This window comes from Abramis brama (genome assembly GCF_963993115.1).
Source record: "Abramis brama genome assembly, chromosome: 16".
Classification (NCBI taxonomy): domain Eukaryota; kingdom Metazoa; phylum Chordata; class Actinopteri; order Cypriniformes; family Leuciscidae; genus Abramis; species Abramis brama.
The window spans coordinates 19,291,771-19,311,770 of NC_139978.1; the positions used below are offsets into that span (position 1 = coordinate 19,291,771).

Genomic DNA, 20,000 nt, shown 5'->3' on the forward strand with positions numbered 1-20,000 from the left:
TTATGATGGATAGATGCACTTTGATGGACAAAACATTCACTGCCATTATAAAGCTTGGAAGAGCCAGGACATTTTTTTATATAACTTCGACTGTTTTCGTCTGAAAGAAGAATGCCATATACACCTAGGATGACTTGAGGGTGAGTAAATCATGGGATAATAAAAACATTTTTGGGTGAACTAACCCTATAAATGACTGACAAAATAGATCACTTCAACCATTTCGTTTTAGTCATTCATGTCGGAAAAATTAGGTTACAGTTGGCATAAAATGTTTATCGCTTTACAGTTGAGTATCTACAACACAGTATATAAAGTGAAATGTGTATGATTTCCACATCTGTTATATACAGTTAGTATGTATGGATGCTCTGTTTTCCTTTTACCAGGTCTGCCAGTTATGTAACTCAACCTATCACAGCTCAGCTCTAGTTCTTCAGGCACGTGCTTTCTCTGCAAGGGGTATTTGTATGAATGTGTGTGAGTGTGTGGTGGCTGGAAGAAAGAGAGCAGGAATGTGTATATTCCAGACTGGAAACTTTGTGTATTGGCTCCATCAAAGATGTTCATGTGTAGATAAACCAGAATCTAAATCACGTTTGTTTGCTAAACTTATTTATAGTACACATGTGTTTGTATTTATAGGCCTAATTAAAAACAAATTGTCAGTAACATATATTCGTGCTGAATACATGCAATTGTTACAATAATGTAGGAATGTGGAGGAGTCTTGATACCTAAATAATGTAAGTAAAGCACAGACCTTCCTACTATATTTCAAACCTTTTTCAATCTTATAGTGGAATAACGGGTAACACTATTTTACAGTGTCCTTGTTATACTTTACACTACTATAATAATAATAAATTATGCATATGCTAATTAGCCTACATGCAATAGTGTTGGGTGTGATGTATTACTGAGTAATTAATTACTATAATTTAATTACTTTTCCAATGAAAAGTAAAGTAAGGAATTACTCTTTTTCTGTAATTTAATTACAGTTTCTTCTTTTGTAATTGCATTAAATACTATATAAACTATATAAAAATTTGATATAAAACAATAGTGAATTCAACATCAAAATCGTATGTCTAATGTTATGTATGTTGTCTTTGTACTTAAAAACATGTATAATTATACTGTAACTGGACACCTAAAAATAAAGTTTAACCGAGAAACGTTAAAACGTGACTTAAGCTGTCGAATCGGAGTTGCAAAAAAAATGTTATGCAACCTTGCAAAGAAAGAACTGTGGGGTCTGCCCACTTCATGTCATGATGATCATGAAGACTGATGTGTAGGTGCGTGGACTTCCCCCTATAGGCAGACAGAGATGAAAAAAACAACGCGCCTTTAAATAGAACCATATTGTCATTCTGACTGCTGTTATCTGACTGCAACAGTGGCGACGGATCCGCTCGTCGCCTCACCGAACAAATACACTTTATATTCTTTCATACAGTAGGCTATATTCTAGGCTATAGTAAACATGCCTAGCAAGAGAAAGAAGAACAAACGCCGAATGAGAAGAGTGGTGAGTACATTTACTTTCACACTTGTCTTTATTCAGAGTCCTGCAAGCAATATGATGTTATTTTTATAGCGTCCAAACTGATCCCTACCTAGTTTTCTAGTTTGATCTGCCAGCTTTACTTGGGCTTTAAATTGTTTTTAAATAAACGATAGCATAATTCATTTTTAGAGTTTCTCCAATTATTGTTTATTTAGTATAGCCTATTATTATTATCGTTGCCTACTAGAGGAGTTACATTTAGTAAGATGACGCCATAGGTTTATCATTTTCTGTTCTCAGACCATTGGTTCATGTCCATATGAAGAATTAGTTGATTTAGATTTTTTTTTCTGACATTAATTTACTTTTAGTTGATTAATTTGAACTATCGATAAATGCAACGCATCGAGCGGGGGTATATTTTATAGTAGGGGGTGTGTCCCATATAGGAACCAGTAGAGATGCAGCCGAATTGCTCACATCCCACTTTTTTATCTCTAATGATAGATAGATAGATAGATATGCAAATATTTTAAGTGTGATTTTTTTTTTTTTGGTCTACTTTAGGGATAACTGGGATAACATATTGTCCTGAAAAAAATGTTGCTTGGATTGTGTATTAGAATTATAATTTTCAGATTTTATTGCCCCTTCTACACTTTGCCTGGTAATAATAATACCAGAATCATAATTAATATCTGTTTCACATATAGAGTGTTATTGGTTTGTTTTGTGGTCCTTTTTTCTTTGTTCTGTGCAACAAACCAAATCATGCCTTTTGACCCCACCCCCAAAAACTTATAAGGACTTTGTTGATTTTGGCATATCCCTTGGGCCAGTATGATTCCAAACATGGTTGAAGGCACATTCCTACAAAGACAGTTGGTCCAGAGACCACCAGAATTTTTTGCACCGATTGGTTTTGTTTTTAACTGTCCCGTTATAAATCCATTGATTTTTAATAAGTGTATTTTTGAAAGGTGATTTAGTTTACATTCTGTCATTGCAAAGGAATGTAGCACAATATTGACCATGCCTCACCACTCTAAGACATATTTGTCCTCTGTGACCTGACATAATGAAATACACACAGTTTGTGCATCTGAACACTGAACTCTTTGTTTGAATTTTACAGCAGTTTTTTTTAAGTGCATATCATTAAAATCTCACCCTTTTCATTCTGCTTAGCTGAACATGTAACCGATTAATGCTCAGTTGCTGTCCCAAAAGTTGCAGTCATATCAACAGAACTGCCTTTCACACAAGTACAGAAATAGAGGGGTATCTATTATCTCTCTAGCTGTTAAGCCCCCCCCCCCCCCCCCCCCCTCCTCACCCCCACCCCCACCCCCACCCCCACCCCAAGATACAGCTGGTCCTAAACAGGGCACATTTCACCATCTCTAATCATGCAGTCAAATAAGAAATGGTGAGTACTGGGGGGTGAGCGCATTCCAACACTCTGTTTGTTGCTTGCCAGCACTTCAAAACAGAAGAAACGTCTTTTTAAAGTCAGCTGCCAGAGCCAATTAACTCAATTTTTGCAGCTGTAGGCTCATGCAAATGCATCTTTCAGGTTTTTTTCTGTTTGCGTTAGAATGAACAACCTAAAATGTGCTTTTTTCCTAAACACCTCCTCTGTTCCCTCAAACGCCAGACTGTTTATTCTGTTATGCTGGCCTGTTTCATGAACTTGGGCCCAAGATTTGCCTGATTTGGCTTTGTCAGTGCTGATGCTGATCTTCACACATGGTTGCATAATTTGGCCTTAACTATGCTGGCAACTGTACACCCCATACGTGCACAATGGGTGCTTAAATTCTTTTGAGGCCTATGTAAACCGCACTGGCCAGCCCCTGCTTTTGGATAATGAAGTTGTGAGTGTGATTATAATGCGATTATGGTTCCATTATGATGTGATTAGCATTTTTGTCTGTTCTGTTTAGCCCCATCCAGAGCTCCGAGGGGTGCTGACTCTTTCAGCTCGCTTGACTAGACATGTCAGAATCAATTGGATTCAGCCATTTTTTGCCATTACACAGCCAACTTTTGTTAACTTATGTAAGCTCTCAGGGAAGTCGTTAAACCCTGTCTAATACCATTATGTGCTCAACTGAACTAAAGATAAAAATAAATAGGTTCTGATTTCAAATCTCAACTATTTCTCATTACTTCATTTGTTTTGAGCAGCAGGCCCAGAGAAGGGCCCTGGAGGAACAATATGCCTCCTCTGGAAAGGGAACCCCAGGAGTGTGTGCTGTCTCTGCCCCAGTTCCTGCAAGGGTTCCAGTTGCTAAAACTCCAGAGAGTCCTGTTTCGGTTCCAATTCCCCTGGCGGTTATCACTCCAGTTGATGTACCCGCTGAAGTTCCTCCTGCAGAACCGGTTGTGTTAGAGGTCCCAGTAACGGATGCTGTTAAAGACGAAGTGGTAAAAGCTGCAGAGGACCTAGGACAAAGCCTAGTGGAACCCCCTGCAGAAGAGCCAGCTGTTATTGAGGAAGATGAAAGTACCACCGTTCCAGTATCAGAGGTAATGTGAATGTGAACCGCCTTTTTTGAGGTTAATTATATTTTATAATTATTAAGTGCACAGAGAAATTTGTGGGAATTAGCAATCATTACAGTGGACTCAAGGAGTATGTAATTCATCATGCAGATGTTACTGTTGTGACCGATATTAAGGTATGGGCCTGACAGTAATGGCTTCTTACAGCCTGGATGGAAGATGGAGGTGTGGTCATGTATGCAATGTGTGTGTGTGTGTGTGGGGGGGTTTAGTAAGTGAACATAGTGTACAGCATGCCTGGAGCCACAGCAGACTGTTCCAAACTGCTGTTTTATTGAAAATGAGATCATAAGCTTTTCTGAATCCTGCTTCCTTTTTAGGAACAGTATTTAAACTTGTTGTCATTGAACACCAGTTGGTTCAGTAGCATTTTAACTGGTGGCCTGTGTTGAATATTTGAGATTAGATATCCACACATACTGTGTCTGTAGAGACTCTGCTGTATGTGAGCAGGGCTGCCGATAAGGGGGGACAACTAGACCTTTTGTCCTGGGCACAGTTGAGGGGGGGCCTATAAAGCGATTGCAGTTTCAACCGAAGGGGACAAGGGAACACGATTCAACCAATGAAATCCCGGAAAGTAATTGTGCTGAGTAGAATGAAAATAAAGTTTTTGTACCAAGCCCAACAATTACGTAAAGGTCATGTTTACCGTTGTTCGGCAAATTTTTGTGACTAAAATCCAGTCGTTTCCATAGGAATCCAATCAGGAATTTCACGTGGGGGCAAATATTTCCCCATCTAAGTCATATTAATTTTTCCTCTTTGACCAACAGAAAGCTGCTTGGTTTAAAAATGTGACTTCTGTTTGAGTTGTGCATCATTGCTACATTATTGACAACAGACAATGGACAACATTTACTGAAGTGACTGCAACTGCTAACAGGCTTGCACTTTTACACGGACAGATTTTCTGCTGCATAAACAGAGCTGCACCTCTTAAATAAAGAGATTTTAGCATTACTACATTGCATATTTTCTTTGATAATGGCCATAAATGAAAAAATTGTTATTGGGAGAGTGCCACTGAGAATTATTAAAAACTTGATGCTCATGAAATCTAATTTACCTGAGGAGTGGAACTACATTTATTTTCAAATAGAAGTCTGATCTAACCGAACCCAAACTGCAAATGTAGCTATAAACTGCTTAATTCATCTTTACTCAGTTAGATTTTCTATACAGAAAGTCCTTTTTTGTCGGTTCAGTACGCTGTTCCATTATTATATGTTGCTTTATAAAAGCCTGTATTGTAAAATATGAATATTTAAAAGTATATTATTTTTCAACATGTTTACTTATAAGTTAAGCAAGTTCTGCTTAACATGTCTCTACTTTCTATGTTGCATTTGTGATGGCTCATGTGCGAAGTGTGACATCAGCAGATGTCTGTTTTCTGACATTATTGTGCATACATACATGTACAAATATGCAAGCTGACACTCTCCCCAAACAAAACCTTAATATATAGTCACTCCTCAACCTCCTGCGCCTCCCCCTCCCCCCTGTTTTTTGAAGAGAAGCCAAGCCCTTAAAGCCCACCCTTCTTTTCCTGTGAGCTCTGCTTCAGCCTCTCCTCTCCCTTCACAGACATCACAAGTGCTTGGGTTGGACATCCACACACTGAGAGTGGCACAGGGGCAGGGCGAGTGAGAAAGACACATACCCTTGCAGTGAGTGTCAGGTTAAGGTCTGAGTTTTTACTGGAGTGTCAGGTCTGTGTCGCCATGGGGCTCATTCTCAGTTGGCTTCGAGGCCCTCGGGAGCCCTTTGACTTGCTGGATGTCTCTGTGGAAACGCAGGTGAGCTCCTACCTCAATGGATGGAGGCTTGTTGAAGGGGTTTAGCTGAGGGAGAAAGAACATTTTGTACTGTCTGTGTCAACCCCCCCCCCCCCCCCCCCACCCACCTCCCCCACCTCCCCCCTTCTCCCTTCTAGCTTTCTTTCTCTTTGTATTTTTGTAGGGGCCATGTGGGCGTTGCATTGGCTGGTGTGTTAGACATTGTGGAGGAGGAGCTTAAATATTTTATGTGAGTTTTTCTGAATGCACATAGGTGGGAGGAGTCGAGGAATGTGCTTAGGTCGGGTACATGGCCTAGTCATGCATGCTAATGAGGAGTTGTGGCACGTTTTTTCTTATTTGTTGATAACTTGTTGAGTGTAGGGATTGCCTAGTAAAATTAGAACTGTAAAAGCAATTTTTTAATAATTGTTAATAATTGGCATTGTTTTGTTTAATTGTTATTTAATCTGTTGAAGAAAGAGAATGTGAAACAGATATCTGACTGAGGGCTCTTTTATTTATAACCACGTGCACACATAGTCAGCTCTGAGGAGGCGTGGTGGCCAACAGAATCTCCTTTGTCTTTTTTAACAACAATCTTTGTGACAACAGTTGTATGTGTTACTGTGTAAGTCTTTGTGTGGTTTACACAATACTTTTAAGTTAAATGTCAGTCTGCAGATGGAGAATCTATGATGTGAGCATACATTAAACAGAATTTTGTAATGCTTTACCATGGTTATTATAGTTTTGAGTTTAATTTTTATTTTCCCTCTGTCACTGTTGGTTTTATTTTTTTAATAGTTTTCTAGTATTTTTAGGGCTGCCAGAGTTAATGCCGTAACATTCTCAGCTGAGTCTGGTGTTATTGCTGTCTAGTGGCATTTTCATGCTTATTTTTATGCATATTTTATGCATGAAACTAAACAAAAATACATTACTCACTTGCATTTAGTTATGTATTAGTGCATTTAGTTATGCATTTAATAGCTTTTATTTCCATTTCAGTTAAGAAGTTTTTATTTAGTTTTCGTTAATACACTGTGCTTTATATATGTAAATGAATATAAATTTATATTTATATCTCAAAAATTGTTTATATGAAATAATACAATATGTGTATATGTAATAAATGAAACTATATAGAACACTTTTTGTGACTTAAATGTTTGCGATGGCATTGAAAGATTTGCACAACTGCATTAATTAATTTTCATCCATTTTTGCTCATTGTTCTTCAATTTTAGCCAGTGTCATTACAACCTTAAAGAGGTACTTCACCACTGGCAAAATGGGCTTTCAATAAGACTTGGCTTAGAAAATCGATTAAATTTTTTATTTTTAAATCAGTGCTAGAGACAAAAGGCACTGGTCTTCCCTTTTGCCAAATAGGTAGAAAAACTTCAACATCCATAATGCACTGGGCATGTTGCTTTTTAAGGCCACTCCCACCAGTCTGTTATGGATACGCTTACCAGAGTCAAATACCGCCTTGCTTTTGTAGAAAATACTCCTTAGCAAACTTTTAGTCATAATGGTGTCTGTCGACTTGTACCTGGTTGCAAGAATTCAAAGAGTAAACATTTAGCGGGTTACTTTCCAGTGAAGGATCCAGCACGTTGTAGGCAGTGGCTAAAGGCTGCAAAGAATCGTAAAAAAAGGAAAGAACGGCACGACAGAAAATCTGAAAAACCTTAGTGTTTGTAGTCAACATTTTAAACTGGATGACTATAAACAGAGTTTTATGCCAAAATGGAGGGGAAAAAAACTGCCGATCTGTCTGTTCCGCCCAACCCCCTGAAGGAAAACGCTGTCACTTGCATACCCGTGATAAACCTACCCTTACAAAAACTGTTATGTTAACAACCCTTTGTTGATGAACCGACTGTTTGTGGGCAGGGATTCAAAAATGCGGAAGTATAATTCTGTAGTTTTTCACGAAAGCCCTGGAGTTTTGCGTCACCCAAGCCGGCAGATTTTTGCTGACAAATAAACTTGAAATTCTGTCCAAGTAACACAAAGATTGAGTAAACATTGGGTTTTTTTATATTGTTTATAATTAATTGATTGAGGAATACTAAGAAGGTTGATGTCTAACTTTAAAAAATGAATGAGGAGGAGAGTAGTGATTGACGTCCAGGGTCACTAAACCCAAGGTATGTGTTTAAGGGTTAATGTCATAAATATGACTACTTAGTATATGAGTATTGACTACTTAATATATGAGATTAGAATTGAATGTCATAAAAATGCCTTTTAATTCATTATTTAGACTTATTATGTCACAATTATGATTTCCCAAACATGACTTCCATAGAAACATGCACTGTACAGTTGCATACATTTCAAATCAAAACAGTGGGAGAACTCAGAACAGTCTGGCACACTTTGTTTCTTAAATTTGCCCTGGAAGATTTTGTTCTGCTACCACAGGGGGCGTTTGAATCACATGGAGCACTGTGTATGTAGAGCGCATCAATATTAAACCTTACTCAATATTTCAACAACACGGCATATGTTGTACTCGCATGTTACACTTTTCTCTGCAATAAACATGCATAATTAACATATAGCATTGTAAATTATCCCCCTGTTTCTCACCATATGGTAGTGTCACTTCGTCTAAAACAAATTTTTGGTTAGAGAGTCTTGTTGGAGTGGTGGAACTGACATCGCAAGTATTATTATTTTCATTATTAAGTATTATAATATAGTTTAAGATACTTTATTGCAGACAATTGTAACACAATTAATCTTTAGTGTGATGTGGAGCATTACATTTTGTGATTACTGTCTTTTTCAGACCATATCATCTATAGTTGAGCCAGTGTCCAGCCCTGCAGAAACTGAGGTATGGTAATATGCTATATCCCATCAGTCCTCAGCAATTCAACCACTGTATATCTATCAACACCTTTGCCTTTGGCCATTCGCACTACTGGGCTGGTAAAGGTGTTTTTCCTAATTACTAGGCCTCCAGCGCCACACCTTACCTTTCAGGGTGCATTTATGTGCTTTTTCTCATAACTTTGCTTTATGAGGTGTAAAGAAAACTTAGCCACATCTTTTTTTTTCTTTTTTTTTTACTAATAGACACTAGCTTTACACAAATATCCATGCATATAGAATGCATATATAAATGAGGCTTTGTATTGGGTTAGAAATTTAAATGATGGTTTTGAATTAAGTATTAAAGGAATTTACTAAAGGAATCTGTTCTTTCTTCTTTTTTTTCTTTTTTTTACTATGACCTTTTCAAAACACGCTATTCACAGATCCAGTTTGAGGACACTACAGCTGTAGCCACAGAGGTAAATATATATATATATATACGTGATGATAATCATTCTTTGTTGGTGTCATACTATATTTTTTTGACTACCACAAAGCAAAATTAAAACGTTCCTTTATTAACAAAATGTTATCAAATCAATAGAAATGCTTCAAGGATTGTAAGGGCTATGCTAAATACATTTCTGTTGTGTTCAACAAATTATCTTACACTACCGTTCAAAAGTTTGGGTTCAGTAAGATTTTTATTTTAATAAATTAATACTTTTATTCAGCAAGAATGTTTTAAATTGATCAAAAGAGACAGTAAATACTTTTAGATTGTTACAAAAAAATCCATTTCAAATGAAATAAACAATAATAAGAAATGTTTATTAAGCACAAAATTAGCAAATGATTTCTGAAGGATCACAGGAATAAATTGCATGTTAAAAAATAGGCTTATAAAAACAGTCAGTTTAAATCTTACAGGGGGGTTTTATCAAATAAATGTGCCCTTACTGAACATAAGAGACTTCTTTTAAAAACTACTTTTTAATGGTAGTGTAAAACCTTGATGTATTGTAATATTTAATGTACAGGAATTGTAAACATGTGACCATTGTGCTTGTTTGTACATTATGTATTGCATGTTTTCTTGTCTTTATATGATGTTCTGGTACAGACGCATGTTTTACCTCAACTTGTCGAGACGATTGACACCGAGCGTGAAGTTGAAGCTGAGATTCCTGCTAAGGATCCTGTGGCAGATGTGCCAGTGCCAGCTAAGGATCCTGTGGTAGATGTGCCAGTGCCAGTGCCAGCTAAGGATCCTGTGGTAGATGTGCCAGTGCCAGTGCCAGCTAAGGATTCTGTGGTAGATGTGCCAGTGCCAGTGCCAGCTAAGGATCCTGTGGTAGATGTGCCAGTGCCAGTGCCAACTAAGGATCCTGTGGTAGCGGCGCCAGTGCCAGTGCCAACTAAGGATCCTGTGGTAGAGGCGCCAGTGCCAGAGGAGACGGTGACTACAGCTGAAACTGTTGCTGCAGTTGAAACTGTGACAGAAACAGTTGTAACCGAAGTTGAGCCTGTTGCCGACGTCGCAGTGGAAGTCGACGGGCATGTTGTCGGGGTCGTGGGAGAGCCTGCCATCGAAGCTGAAGCCATAACTGTTGAAATTGAGCCTGCTGAAGTCCACAGACTTGCAGAAGTCACGGAGGTGCCTGACACAATACATCTTCATGGCACATTGCAATGGACTCTTTGCATGAGTTAATTTGCATGCACAACAGGTGACTTTGTCTTGTCAGTTCTGTGCACTTGTTTGGATAATTGGGCATGACATGAGCCTCACTCTTCCCATTCTTTTTTTAATTCCCTTGGACAGTTCGGTCCATGTGTTTCAGGCACACTAAACTAACTAGTGCTAGCAAATAGCATTTTTTTAATATGATTTATCCTCCTTTCCTACAGGATGTACATGTAGAGCCTGAACCAGAAGAGTTTCCATTGGTAAGTTCATTTGATTTGATTTGTCTGCATTTTTGGGAATAGTTCAGCCAAAAATATAGAAAATTCTGTCATTGTTAACTGTGAGGAACCAGAAGTGGGGGCGGTTTCAGAATCCATTCACGGGAAGTTTATTAAACAAACAAAGACAAATCCACAGTATGGATTAAAGTGTCTGCAAAATGAATAAACGTAAATGTAAATCCAAACAGTGAGACAGAGCGGAATAGTCACAGAGGCAGGCAAAAGTCCAGTAACGTGTGGAACAGTCCAACCAGGCAAACAAAACAGAACAATAATCCACAAAACAAGGTACAAAAAAAGGTAATGGAACGAGAATCAAAACAGCAGGCAATGAAAACGCTTGGTAAGGCAGTGTGAAAACTGGCAATACTTCACACTGAATTCAGGCAAGGCTTTAAAGGCCACCTGAAATCAAAATGTACGTTTTTTAGCTTTTAGTATGAATATGTTAGCCTTAAGGTTATGAACAAGCTGGTGTGTTCCAAAACAATGACAAAATTCGCATTTAGGAGATATAAGCGTTCAAAACTTACAGTCTCTCATTTCCGCTAAAATGGGTCACGGATTTTTATGACATCTCCGCGGACTTCAGCTCCTCATCACATCTTCTGTCCAATCAAATGCTCTCTAGAATATAAATATGCTATATATTTATACGCCCCCTATGCTATAAATACCACTTGGCCAAATCAACCGTTGACACGTCACAGGGCAAAATGGGTTGGAGATGTGTGTTCGGTTGCTCAAACTATCGAGTTTTATTACGTTTATAAACTGTACATTGGTTAAGACTGAAATGGCTAGAATTTATTCACACATCTACTATTGAATCCAACATATCTTCAGCGCTCAGATTCGCTTCCATGGTGTTGTCAAGTACGACTTGAAGTCTGTGAGGTAAACTAAACGCTATTGGCTATGTGAAAAGGGGGAGGAGCCATTCAATATGTCCCGCCTTAGCTTCCTGTTTCAGTGGAAATTACATCAACACATCATACAAAGCTGCGCATTCCAAGGCACTTCAGTGGGTCTTCAGTGGGTGACAAACAGGAGGCATAGAATAAATGGTACATGGTCAGTATTCGTGAGAGAGCTCCCTCTGGTGGCCGGCTGAATGGCCCCTCATGTTGTTCTAAACCGGTACACTACACTGTACACTAGGGCTGCGTGATTAATCGCAATTTAAATGAAATCGTACTTAAACCGATTTGGCTTATCGCGGTTATGAAATCGCAAAGGCTGCGATTAATTTATTTTTTTAATGCGCAACTTGTCATTGATGTACGGCTCTGTAAACGCTGCTCCATCTGAAAGCACTGCGAGTTTGAGTCACTTATAATGTGCATTTGAAAAAGCAACACGTGTCAAACATCTTTCCAAACATGAGAAACATTTATGAACCTCTTGTCCAACAAAAGACAACATTTAATTGATTTTACTCCAAACTCCAAGGAGCCATCTCCAAGCATCCTTCTGTGAGATGATGTGGCTTCTTACACAGAATAAGGCAGTTGTGTGTTTATTAGTCATGTTCAATCAATCAAAGCGTTTCAATCTTCTGTTTATTCAGCTACAGTGATAGTATGATGCCGATAGGGATTTCCTGGAATGAGTGTGTTATTGTACTTCTGCGGCGGGCCATATTTGGCGTGTCTGTGTGAGAGCGCCCTCTGGCATTCAGATGGATCAGCATTTACTACCGATCAGCCGTGCTGCACTGACAAATAGAAATAATCGCAGCCTTTGCCAAATCACATGCGGTTTCATTGCGATTAATCGTGCAGCCCTACTGTACACTAGACTTCTTACTCAGTATTTTTGTCTTGTTTTCCAGTACAAATATCTAAAGGCCCATTCACACCAAGGACGATAACTATAATGATAAAGATATAGTTCTAAAAAAAAAATCTAAATATAAAAGAATAGCAGAGTCCACACCACAACTATAACGATAACGGCACAGAGAAAAGATATTGTTGGAATCACTTTCAGATTGATTTTTTTTTTTCAATCAGAATCCATTCCACTTAAGAGAACTTTGGCATTTAAAGTGGCAGACGTCAAACCTGCAGCGCGTGCTTGGAATAAAATGAGAATTATCATTTGTTGGTTTGATAAAGTTATCATTATGGTTGTATAATCGTTTTTGGTGTGAATGGGCCTTAAACATTCTTAAATCAAGATGCGTTTACTTAAGAAGCAAAATGACACTCAATGTTATTGTCTATATCAAATGTATCAAAATTAAGTGAGTTTTTGCTTAAAACAAGAAAAAATATCTGCCAATGGGATCAGAAAAATAATCGTTTTACCTTATGAATTAAGTAAATATTTCTGACATTGATATTTATACTGGAAAATAAGACAAAAACACTGAGGAAGTGTGTGTTTTTTGTTTTGTTTTTTTCAGTTTAGGGCTTTTTTTCTTCAATGGAACACAAACACAGATGTATCTCAGTGTTTGTGTCTGCATAATAAAAGTCAGAGAGGTTCAGAGAGGTTTTGGCCCCAACCGACTTTAACTGTAGGGACAAAAAACAGCTAAAACATTCTTAAAAATATCTTAATTTGAGTCATACCTGTATAACTTTCTTTCTTCTGTGGAACATGAAAGCAGATGTGTCTCATTGTTTTTGTCTACACAGTGAAAGTCAAAGGGGCCTATGCTGTTTTGGACCACATTGACTTTTACTGTATGGACAAAAAGAATTCCTTAGAACATTCTTCTGAAACATTTTTCAAAATATCTTATTTTCTGTTCTGCAGAAGAAAGTCAGTCATATAGCTTTGGAACAAGTAAAATGATGCTGATTAAAAATGCCAGAATTTTTGAACTATCCATAAAGTAAAACGTTCCTTTGTAGTGGTGAAGAATTCACTTCAAGAACATTGCACTTCAATAACATTTGCAATGCATGCCAAGGGGCATAAGCAATAACTTGCATTCCTTTCATTAGGAAGCTGCAGTACCTACAGAAGCTTTAGTGGAACCAGAGCCTGAGCAGCAGCAGCACACACTCCCATTGGAGGAACCTACGGTATAAAACTACTTTTTATTAACTCCTTTTGTGGGATCATCTCAAGCATTTCTGCTCAGAATCCTTTTAGATTGAAGTTTAATTTTAAACATGGTCTTTTGCCCTTGGGTTTTCACATGCTGAAGCCTTTGGTCGAGTCCACTACTGACCCCATCGCTGAAGAATTTGTTGTGAACGAGACAGTCGTAGCTGTTGCCACAACTGTTGCAGAGGAACAGGTGAGCAGTTGGACACACCTACAACGTGCACATCAGGCGTTAAATTCTATTACCTACTTGGATGGATCTAAATAGAAAATATGGCCTTTTCCCATAGATTCCTGAAACAACAACAGATGCCCCTGAGGTTCCATCAGAGACACTGGCAGAAACGATTCCTGCTCCTGAGCCTCTGCCTGTGCCTGTAGCAAAGGAGATTATACAAGTGAGCTTTTAACTTTTAAAATGGTTAACATGACTGCACACACACACACAAACATACATAAATAAATAAATACATAAAGTTTGGGATCTGTAAGATTTTTTTTAAGTAAAAACAGAAATATTGTGAAATATTATAAACATTATCAAATAAAAATTATATTTGAATATATTTTAAAATGTAATTTATTCAGCATCATTACTTCAGTGTCACATAATCCTTCAGAAATCATTCTAATGTGCTGATTTGGTGATCATGAAACATTTCTTGTTATTAGCCAATAGCAATGTTGAAAGTGGTTGTGCTGCTTAATAATTTTGGGGAACCCCTGATATTTTTAGCTTCAGGATTCATTAATTAATAGAAAGTTCAAAAGAACAGCATTTATATGAAATAGGAATCTTGTGTAACATTATAAACTTCTTTACTGTCATTTTCGATCAATTTAACGTATCCTTGCTTAATAAAACTTTTAATTTCTTTTTAAAAAATGTGAATGTTAGTGTGCATAATTTGAGGATGAAAATTTAAAAAAAAGTTGAAGAAAAAAGACCTGAATATTAAGGGAGAGAATTTTCCTAATGAGCTCAAAGGACATTATTGAATGCAATCACTCTAAACTGCTGATAAACATAATTTGAAGCTTTTTGTATTTTAGTGTTCTCTGACTATAAAATTCAATATATACTGTGTATATATATACATTTCAGGCTCAAGATGAATTCATGGCACAAGTAGAAACTGAAACCATAAAGGTATTCTTCCCTCAGTAGTTATCTTTTTGTTGTTTAAAATACTATGTTACCACCACTACACCAATACATAGTATTTTGTTTCTTATTTACATAGGACTTGGCAGTGACTGGTAGCCTAACTGTGGAAGCCATCAATGGATGTCTGGGAGCTACTGAAGTTGCAATTGAAGGTTAAAATGCCTATGGTGAGGATGAGAAGCTCATAAATAATTTGAATCAATTTAAACATGAACAAATGAAATAAGGTTCATGAGCCAAGGGAACAATAAAACATCTGTTGTCTTTGTTTTACAGTTGGCTAAAACATCATGAAACATTGTAAAGTGCCTTAATGTGCTGATCGTCATCTAAAATATGACAAGGTTGTGTGGCTGTTCTTCGCTGGTGGAGTTTTTCCGAGCTTCTAATATTCTTCAGTTTCCATATGCATGTACAGTAAATTTGCAGGTGTTACACATTGCATACTTAGTAAAGTCAAATGAAGGGGTGTTGCAAATTTTTATGTTTCTACTTGGATAATTTTGTAATGGAGAATGAATACTAGTTGTATTTGTTTAATTTGATAAAACGATTTGTCAAAGTATAGATAAAGTAAGATTTGATAGTGCTTCCTCAATAAAGCACAATTTCATACTATACCATCACCACATCTTCTGTGCCCCCTCAACCATTCACATGTGCCTTTCTCCAAATGACAAATAAAGGGAGTTTGAAAAAACGTTTTGTCTCCCCAAAAAATTGTTGTATGCATTTAGTTTGAAAATACAGATTAAATATGTCATGCACCTATTGAAACTGTATGGGATGCAAAATCTTGACTTATAAAGTGAAGCAAAATAACCCTTGAGCTACTGGGGATGCACTTTAGTTTATCTATCAGGGCAATAAATTTTAAAGACACATTATCCAATTAAGGTAAATTAAAGGGTTAGTTCACCCAAAAATGAAAATTCTGTCAGTAATTACTCACCCTCATGTTGTTCCAACCGCGTAAGACCTTCGTTCATCTTCGGAACACAAATTAAGATATTTTTGATGAAATCTGAGAGCTGATCACTTCTCCATAGGCTGCTAGGTGACCGAAACTTGCTGGCCCAGAAAAGTTATTAAAGAGATCGTTAATATAGTCCAAGTGACTACAGTGGCTCAATCTTAAGTATATCAAGCGACGAAAATACTTTTTGTGCGCAAAAACAAACAAAAATAACGACTTTATTCCACTATTCATTTCCTTCTCTCTGGGCCTCTAGTTGGTTCACGTAGTGTTTTTGCGCTGCGCGTCTGTGTTACACGTCACCACGTAGGCTCACTATTGGCCGACGCTGGTCATGTGTGTGATGCGTGATGACGTGTAACACAGACGCGCTGCGCAAAAACACTACGAGGCCCAGAGAGAAGGAAATGAATAGTGGAATAAAGTCGTTATTTTTGTTTGTTTGTGCGCACAAAAAGTATTCTCGTCGCTTGATATACTTAAGATTAAGCCACTGTAGTCACTTGGACTATATTAACGATCTCTTTAATAACTTTTCTGGGCCAGCAAGTTTCGGTCACCTAGCAGCCTATGGACAAGTGATCCAGCACTCAGATTTCATCAAAAATATCTTAATTTATGTTCCGAAGATGAACGAAGGTCTTACGCGGTTGGAACAACATGAGGGTGAATAATTACTGACAGAATTTTCATTTTTGGGTGAACTAACCCTTTAATGAAAACTGCCCATTTATAAGAGTAATGACAATGATGTGCAAGAGGGCCCATGGTAAACTTTTCCCAACTGTCATTTGAAGTGAAATCCACTCAGTCGCCTTTATTTCATGGTAAATGTTTGAAATGTAAATAGAATTCATGTAATTATTAAATAAAAACTCAATAAATTATAATAATTATTTAATTGTTAAACAAAAACACCAGCAAAAAACAAGGGGGACATTTTGGTGGAAAGTTAGCAGTATTATAATTCTTCATGGAGACAATTATGGTTGATTCCAGAGTATGGATTGGAGCAGCAGCAATTCCCGTTCCCGCTAGTGATGAATAGGTCATGAACATTCATTTTGAACGAATCTTTAATATGACTCTGGATTATCGAGTTGTCTCTGAGAGTGATTCGTTCATTTTGTGTTGCTGAATGCGCAACATCCTATGGGTTCTGTACACGAAACCGCAATGATTAGTTCATCTCGAGTCTTTGAGTTCAGGTCCGACTCCGAGTCTTTCGTTCTTCCTGTCTGTCATACAGACTATGCTGTCAGTACCGGAAGGAGAAATGTTCACCTCTTGAGTCTTCTGGTCTGATGAACGAAAGACTCGAACCTGAAGACTCAAAAGATGAACTAATCAAGTATCTGGTACTGACTAAATAGCTCAGCCTATATGGGCTATCACGTGATGAACGAATGACTCGAACCCGAAGTCGATGACTCGAAACGTGAACTAATCAATTCTGTATCTACTAAAAGGCTTGTTCGACTTGAACCGGTGTGGTGAATAATCCGGTAACTCGGGGTGTTGAGTCCGGGCGTAGGACCCCATTAGTATGCCAGTAGTATGCCTGATCTAAATCTGTTCTCGCGATAACTTGTAGCTAACGTGAGCTGTTTTAGTGTTATTATGTGGTAGCTTTATGTAGAATGCTAACTCCCGCTGCTATATTCAAGGTAAGATTAGACATAATTATAATTGCATTACGAATTGCTGTGAATATGGTAAGGCAGTATCAGTGCAGTATAAGCTCATAGCACGATCATCGGATAACGTTAGCTGTATGCTATGCTATTATCTAAGCTAACTAAAAAACACTAGTATATGAAACGTATAATTTAAAATACATTAAATACATTAATGACTCGTTATAACGTAGTACAAACGTCTTCTATAATAAAGTGATTTTGTATGATTTGTAACCAGGCACTAAAGCGATTACCCATAAAACGTGCTTTGAACCAATCGGATTGCTTGGGTCCTCAGCCCGGACCCATCACTTCAGGGTGACCGGTGTGGTATAGTATCCTGTAACCCTATAGTGATGGGTAATAAATGTAATATATTACATTTTTATTAACACAAAACTACAAGCAAAATGCACATCGTTTTAGGACATTTATAGAGCTTTTTAAAATACACAACAATATTAAAAATAAAGATTTAAAAACAATTAATGTTGAGTTAGCTGTGTTAAAATATTTAATGAACTGTAAGGTTAAAGTTTTTTGAGAGCTAATGAGACACAAATAGATGCAGTGTCTTTTGCTGTATGAAAAGTCAAATCTTTAGTTTGAAGTAAATTCATGTTGTATGTGCAGTCAATTCTTTGTGGAACCATCCTAAGGCCTAGATGATGCAGTCAGTCAATTTCCCCTTTAGATGGTGGGGTCGTGACCTGGTAGGCGAGGAGGCTGGACTAGGTGTCATGGACTGGCTTGAGGGAACTCTGCAAAAACACACAAACATGCTTCAACACGTCACGTGCAACTGTACACTTGCAGTCTTTAGTGCTATGGAACCTCACTCACTGTTTTTGCTTTGGTATGTAAGCCCGAAGGTGCAACGCAGCAGACGCAGTTAGCTCGTTGAACCTGGGATGTTGTGACATGAAAAGGCTATTTTAATGACACACTCCACAAGATAAGATATATCAGCCCAAAAGTGACTGAAACCTTCCGTTCGTCTCAGTATTATAAGGCTGATCTGTACAACAAAAGATTAAAAAAAGTAATTACTTAATGAGTTAGTTTAATGAGTTAGTTCACCAAAACATATAAAAATCAGCCATCAGTTTCTCCCAGCATATTATCAGAAAATTATGTGTTTTTTTGGTGATAAAAAATTCAAGTACTTATTTGTACCAACACGATCCCATAAAATGCTTACCTCAGGAATCAATTCACACATGAAAAGGTCGAAATGTTCAAGCTTTTTGTCCTTCTTTTGCTCAAACACAATGTTGTTGATGTGTCCTAGAAGTTCCTCAACATGTGCTGACAAGGCTGGATGAAAGCTCTTAGGTTTTGCCATTTTTCCAGTCTTCATTTGCCACCATTTGTTCCACGTGGGTTTCAGTGAGCGTTTCACAATTCCTTGAAACAACTCCTGAAAAAATATTTAGTATAGCAAACAATATCTAGCCATTTTAAATTTTGTAAAGTCTTATATGTACCTGAATTTCAGTATCACTGACAACAGAACAAATACCTTTTTTTTTCCACCTCCTCGACTGTCCTATATTTTAAAAATCATCGATCTACTTGATTTATTAAACTTTTAAGTTGATTTATATGAATGAGGACACACATTTTACACATACCTTTTATACGTCATATGCTGAACAGCATATGCTGCCATTGATGATGCGTGATATCTTCTCAGATGCCACAGATCGTCTCCCTGTATCACCTCGTTTTTCATAGAGGTCCATTTGTCCCTCACCTCCATTTCTGCCATCTAATGCAATAAACACAGTTGTTAAAGTGATGTAGATAAAAATAAAATAAAATAAATAAATAAAAGCATTTATTTAACTTACTGTACAAACCAAAACCCCACAGTTGTTAGAGTCAGCCAGCCTCCACTGTTCTGGGTACTCAACAGTCAATTTTCCCAAGTCCCAAGTATTTCGGAAGGCATTGCTTTTGTACAAAAGAAAAAATAAATTAATAAATGTACATTAGTAAATAAAGATAAGAATTGTGACATTTACAAAGCACATAATACCATAGTATAGCCAGGTCCATCGCAGAAATTGACTTGTAGGTGCCAGTGGGGTCGTAAACTCGAATACGATTCAGCAAACCATCCAAGACCTTTACAACATAAACAGAAACCGCTTTAACCAGAGTAACAACTGTTGAGCAAAAATGTAATTTTTTTTATCCATACATACCCACAAAATGAAGTGGTTTCCCTTTTCGGGGCTCTGTCCACCAACAATTATTGGAATAAGGACTGTGTCATTCTCATCAAGGTCCTTTAAAATATTTTTAAGTAAATAAGTAAATGTGTCCCCTGCCCCTGAAAAATGATAATCATAGTATTAAACAAAAAAGATTGAAAGGTTAAAGGGGCTTGGTTGTATTTCTTTTTTATAAATCATATTCTTCTTTAATGCAAACACTA

General features: G+C 37.3%; 1 protein-coding gene and 1 long non-coding RNA gene across 5 annotated transcripts; one reads left to right on the top strand and one right to left on the bottom strand.

Moving 5' to 3' along the window:
• Positions 1-1,213: 1,213 nt before the first annotated feature.
• Positions 1,214-15,681, top strand: LOC311065817 (uncharacterized protein). Of its 3 annotated transcripts, XM_084086589.1 has the most exons (13): positions 3,423-3,577; positions 3,707-4,048; positions 8,672-8,719; positions 9,144-9,179; positions 9,824-9,943; positions 10,028-10,357; positions 10,612-10,650; positions 13,629-13,709; positions 13,835-13,927; positions 14,025-14,132; positions 14,840-14,884; positions 14,979-15,069; positions 15,179-15,672. In XM_084086589.1, the coding sequence occupies exons 1-12, from the start codon at positions 3,515-3,517 to the stop codon at positions 15,057-15,059; spliced, it is 1,386 nt and encodes a 461-aa protein (XP_083942715.1). In that variant the 5' UTR covers positions 3,423-3,514; the 3' UTR covers positions 15,060-15,069; positions 15,179-15,672. The 3 variants fall into 3 exon arrangements, with proteins under 3 accessions (XP_083942714.1, XP_083942715.1, XP_083942713.1); XM_084086588.1 differs by lacking the exon at positions 3,423-3,577 and adding an exon at positions 1,214-1,537 and having other exon boundaries at positions 9,824-10,357; positions 15,179-15,681; XM_084086587.1 differs by having other exon boundaries at positions 3,424-3,577; positions 9,824-10,357.
• A 1,923-nt stretch (positions 15,682-17,604) lies between these two features.
• On the bottom strand, positions 17,605-20,000 carry LOC311098236. 2 transcript variants are annotated; one of them, XR_014609419.1, is made up of 7 exons: positions 19,768-20,000; positions 19,599-19,687; positions 19,411-19,513; positions 19,192-19,328; positions 18,759-18,977; positions 18,401-18,575; positions 17,605-18,318 (listed from the first exon to the last, which is right to left on the bottom strand). It is a non-coding gene; the product is annotated as an uncharacterized lncRNA (long non-coding RNA). The 2 variants fall into 2 exon arrangements; XR_014609420.1 differs by having other exon boundaries at positions 17,890-18,318; positions 18,401-18,463; positions 19,768-19,970.

Excerpts from the sequence above, each read along its gene's own strand:
- LOC311065817 (XM_084086587.1), top strand. The coding sequence starts at position 3,515 with ATGTCAGAATCAATTGGATTCAGCCATTTTTTGCCATTACACAGCCAA. Across the intron at positions 3,578-3,706 it reads GCCAACTTTTGTTAACTTAT|CAGGCCCAGAGAAGGGCCCT; the intron begins GTAAGCTCTCAG and ends TGTTTTGAGCAG. Across the intron at positions 13,710-13,834 it reads TCCCATTGGAGGAACCTACG|CCTTTGGTCGAGTCCACTAC; the intron begins GTATAAAACTAC and ends CACATGCTGAAG.